Genomic DNA, 4,972 nt, shown 5'->3' on the forward strand with positions numbered 1-4,972 from the left:
AAATGAGTTCATGATTCTTCTTCTTCTTTTCTTTTCTTTTTAATTTTTTTTTTACCTTTGAGAGGGTAATTTTGATATATTTGTTGTATAATTTCCATCTATGTATCTAGTTGCCTCCAATTGATAAGAATGTGTCTTTTGGATAATCTTAAAGGCCAACCCTTTTTCCCTTGCTCATTTTTTTTATATATTAAAAACGTTGAAGGAAATTAATCAACTTTTATTTCACCAATCATTCACTTGGCCATCCCCTGTTTTTTGGGATTAATAAAGTGAATTTACAATTTCAAAGTTTCTGTACAACGGAATGGAAGATGATTGCTGGAAAAAAAACATCATATGTATTTATATATATATATATAAAATAGAGACAGACAAGGAAATAAATGAGAATAGATATTGTAAGAACCATTCAAAGACAATAAATACCAAAACATATTATGATTGCAAATATAAACGTAAAACACATCTCTTATTTCCTAAGTGGACTCTCTCGTTTTGATTACATCCAAATCAACAACGACCTTCTCCGTTTCGGATTAAACAACGTTTTACAATAATATTTTTGTTTCAAAACAATTGATATTTTGAGATTTTTCATATAATTTTTAATATTTTCCCAAATTTATCCTTAATTAATAATAATAATTAAATATTCTATATATTTCGAAATAATAATTTTCTATGTAATAAATAAAGGTATTTTGAATCAATTTTTTTTTTTAAATTTGTGTATTGAGTCTTAAACGATATGTAAGACAATTTTCATAAAAAAATTTGAATTCGGATACAATTTAAGGTAGTGTATATTTTTTTCTCCAGAAAATAGGAAGAGTTTACAATATAATAGAGGTGTGAGAGTTCCAATAAATACGATCATACAATATTTTGTTGCAAATTCCTTGTTTTCAGGCAAGTAATTAATTGTAAGAACAAGATAGTTTTAGTTAGGCCAATATCCACGCTGTGTCATATAACAAGATAAGTTTTGTGTATTCATTCGGACAGTCAATGCAAACGAAAACGTGTAAAACTTGGTTTCCGACACAGAATAATAATAAATAAATAAAAACACACGTCCTGGGAATTTGACTTTTTTTTTTTCTTTGCACGGTCAACAAAAGGCAATCCAGTCAAACAAACGACCAGTTTGAGTCAAAGAGACCAAGAATCCAGAAGAATGAGGCTTTTCTTCTTCTCGTACACACACACACATATATGTATATGTATATATGTATATGTGCCCTAAATCCTTCTTTAAACAAGCATATATAACACGACTCCGTTGTGATTTCCCTCTTCAATACAGAGAAGAAACTAAGTTACCCATAATAAAGGGCAGGGCTTGGTTTTTTCAGACAGGTTCTTCTTCTTCTTCTTCTTCTAGCTAGGGTTTGGTCGGAAATGGAGAACAAGAAGGAGGTGGGTGATGAAAACAGAAAGGACACGTGGTGTGATCATGGTGTTCTGATACACAGCCAAGTCATGAAGATCAAGAGAGAGTTCTATAAGATAGGGCAGCCGACGAGAAAGGTGCTCTTAGAGATCACTCCACGTCAGATTTCTCGTTCTCGGTCTCGCCTCGGGTCAGGGGACGGACCCGTCAAGGGGCTGTCCTGTCTGTTTTATTGAGATGATGTTGATGATGATGATAGTACCGTACGTAATTTACACGTAGAATTCTTATACATAACATATTCTATCGATATTATGGATGTACATATATCAACGAATAATATAGAAAACATTTCGCTACATGGTCGTTTAGTGTTTCTCAATTCCGATTAAAAAAAAAAACCCAACGCTATTACGATCTCAATTTTAAAAATTATATAATAAGATTGGTTTATAACGAATATGATCCATATTGAGATACAATATAGATGCAGTATTGTAATTTTAATAATGTTTTAACCTATGATCGATTACGTATTGCACCTATACTACACATATACGATGTGCATATGTCAATGAATAATATTAAAAAAACATCTTACTGCATTTTCATCCTCACTGTAAATACAGTATGATTTTGATGTGCATATATAAAATGTATGATCTGTAATTTTTTTTATAATCGAATATCCTAGACCAAAACTCGTACTAATATTAGAGTTTAGAACCATCCATGTGATTGTGGATTATATATGTTTTTTTCTCAAATTTGAAGTTCGAATTTAGGACGGGATAGATGTTTTACTTTCACCGGTTGAGTTATCTAAGTTCGAATTATGATTTGTAGCTGTTAAACTAAAACCGAAGAAAAATCGAGAAAACAAAGAATGGATTCTGATTTATATCACATGACTGACTCGAACTTGAACTTGCCTCCAGAAGAATGGGAACTCCAGTGTAATATTTGATGTACATTAGAATCAAGGCTCTTCTTGTGGATTCTTGATGTCTTTCTCGTAGTCCAGTGGGCCGGGCCTTTTGAGTGACTCACTCAAGCCCATGTTCTTTTTTTCTTTCAAAATTATAATAACAAATAATTCCCAAGTTAGTATTCCAAATTAAATTTAGTTTCTTTTAACACCAAATCAGAGTCACTTGCTTGATTTTTATTTTAGATCAGCGACTATAATCAACCGTCGGAAAATGCAAACTTTTATTTATGTATTTATGCGATTTAATTTTGTATATTTGTCTAAAGAGGAAAAGGGACTCGAATTGTAGTGTTTATTCATTCATATTAGACGAAAATGTTACAATATATGATAATAAAAAAATATAGTTTTGAAGGAGAAAAAAAAAAACCCTTTCTCACTTCTAAAATGGAATTTGACTAAACTTCATTGGATTGTTCATGTTCTTTTTTTTTAAAAATTTCTCATAACTACATATATTCTATGTTTCATATTGTTTTTGCATCATGCTTAGTTAATTTCCATACAATCTGGTTATTTCATTTAAATTATGAGCATTCCTTAGTAAATAAACATAATTACCAACATAAGTATATTCAAGTTTAGAGATTAAAAAAACAGAATTGAACTTTAAATTACAAAAAGGAGAAATAATGTTTTTCCTTTTTGGCATAAAGTCCGTCTAAATCGCAACAAAAAAAAAAGGGCATTGGAATAAGGAAAAAAAAAGAACATCAAATACACAAGAAGAGGAAGAAGAAGAAGAAGAAGGAGAAGAGGAGAAATCAATCTGTGAAACTCCTCCGAGGTTGACCTCCCATGGCGTCGTGCCTTGATCCCATCATCATCATAACCTTAAACTCCTCGAAATCGATCGATCCGTCGCCGTCCTTGTCCACGCCGCTGATCATCTTCCGACACTCCCCGATCGAGCATTCGTCCCCGAGACTCCTCAGAACCTCGTAAAGTTCCTCCGCCGAGATCGATCCGTTCCCGTCGATGTCGTACACTGAGAACGCGTCCTTCAGATTCTCCATCACATCGTCCTGATCCATCCCCTTCGTGTTCAATTCCACGAACTCCTCGAAGTTTATGTTACCGTCGCCGTCTCCGTCGATCTCCGTGATCGCCTTCTGCAACTCATCCTCCGGGACCTCGTGGCCGAGGCTCGCCATGATCGATCCGAGCTCCGACGACGAGATCTTCCCGTCGCCGTTCACGTCGAATTTCTTGAACACTTCCTCGAGTTCTCTGATCTCTGTTTTCCCGGAGCGATTCTTCATAAGGAACGGCGATTCCGATCCGAGTCGGGCCACCGTGCCACCGTTCGCCGGCGGCATTGATGAAGATCCGTCCGATTGCTTCTTCCTGTGGAACATTGTCCTAAAGCCCATTGATCCGAAAAATGGAGGAAGATAATAAATGAAGGAAAAGGGATGAGAAAATCCGAAATTTCTCGGAATCCAAACAAAATCAGTGATGGAGAAGACGAACGAATCTCTGTGTTTTTGCTAATTTTGGATTCTGATGATCGGTTAGAATATTATCTCCTAACTAAATCCAGAGATCCCTCTTTCCTCCAAAATTCCCTAATTTCTATATATAACGGTTATTTTTAATTTTTGAGTTGTCGATTTAATTACTAAAAAGGAATTAATTAAATTAAAACGTGGTTTACAGTAACATCTCGCAAATAAATCAAATACAAGAGAGAAAATGGGACGCATGATTGTGAGAATAATATGTATGAATAGATCCACGGTTCGAATAAATAGTGATTTAAATATGTATATGAATATTTGCCGAATTGAACCGTACCAGCTTAGCCAGAAATAACCAACCAAACCAACGGAATTCATTTGAACCAGACAAAGAACTCTTCCAAAAGTGACAACTAAACATAAATGTTTCCTAATGGCGCAATACATTTGCTATATGGTTATTCTGTTGGCAGATTATAGACATTAAATTATAGATCAAACGAAATAAGGTGCCTTAACCATATACCGGTTTTAACCAAAATTTTGACGGGTCAGCCTCGATCGGAACCCGAAAATGAAGGGAATGAACACATTTTCTACGAATCGAGTGGAAAATGACATAAAAAACTATAATCTAATTAATTTATCAAATGAGCACATAAACATTAATTTTAACACATTAATGCACCTAAACTTCTAAAATTATAACTGATTGAATTGAGATATGAAAGATCATCGAATTCCTTTTTCAGAAATCCTAAAGGCTAAATGAAAAATGGATCTGTGTTGAATGACAAAAACTTGATATCGGTAATAAAAAAACAGAGTTTTAAGTCCTTAGAGTCTCAACGTTAGATCTGGCAACGAGCTATCCACGCCTTCAGTCGCCGGAATCGAATTCTGATCCGAACCCGAATCCGAAATCGCCACCGGATCCACCTGTCGGAAGCTCCCGGGCCAGAAGAAGTCGCCGTCGTCGTCGTCGCATTCCATGAATACTGGCATGTTATTACCGGAATACACTTGATGGAACCTGGCCGCGGGAACGACCCTGTGAGCCGCAGCCGCCACATCAACACCAGCAGTTGACGGCGTTTGCGATTGCGACAGCGGCGGGGGCAGGAC

At 35.3% G+C, this 4,972-nt stretch overlaps 2 protein-coding genes across 2 annotated transcripts in view; both read right to left on the reverse strand.

The window, feature by feature from the left end:
• Positions 1 to 2,941: 2,941 nt before the first annotated feature.
• LOC104807856 (probable calcium-binding protein CML25) lies at positions 2,942 to 4,096 on the reverse strand. The gene has a single exon (XM_010533285.2). It carries the CDS (start codon positions 3,758 to 3,760, stop codon positions 3,152 to 3,154), a length of 609 nt encoding a protein of 202 aa, XP_010531587.1. The 5' UTR covers positions 3,761 to 4,096; the 3' UTR covers positions 2,942 to 3,151.
• A 463-nt stretch (positions 4,097 to 4,559) lies between these two features.
• LOC104807866 (zinc finger protein 7-like) overlaps positions 4,560 to 4,972 on the reverse strand; it is a 2,120-nt gene continuing 1,707 nt past the window's right edge. Inside the window, exon 3 of the mRNA XM_010533296.1 lies at positions 4,560 to 4,961. Coding sequence (XP_010531598.1) covers positions 4,685 to 4,961 — 277 coding nt within the window. The 3' untranslated portion in view covers positions 4,560 to 4,684. The remainder of the gene's footprint in view (positions 4,962 to 4,972) is intronic.

Source organism: Tarenaya hassleriana, unplaced genomic scaffold (assembly GCF_000463585.1).
Source record: "Tarenaya hassleriana unplaced genomic scaffold, ASM46358v1 Cleome1, whole genome shotgun sequence".
In the NCBI taxonomy this organism is placed as follows: domain Eukaryota; kingdom Viridiplantae; phylum Streptophyta; class Magnoliopsida; order Brassicales; family Cleomaceae; genus Tarenaya; species Tarenaya hassleriana.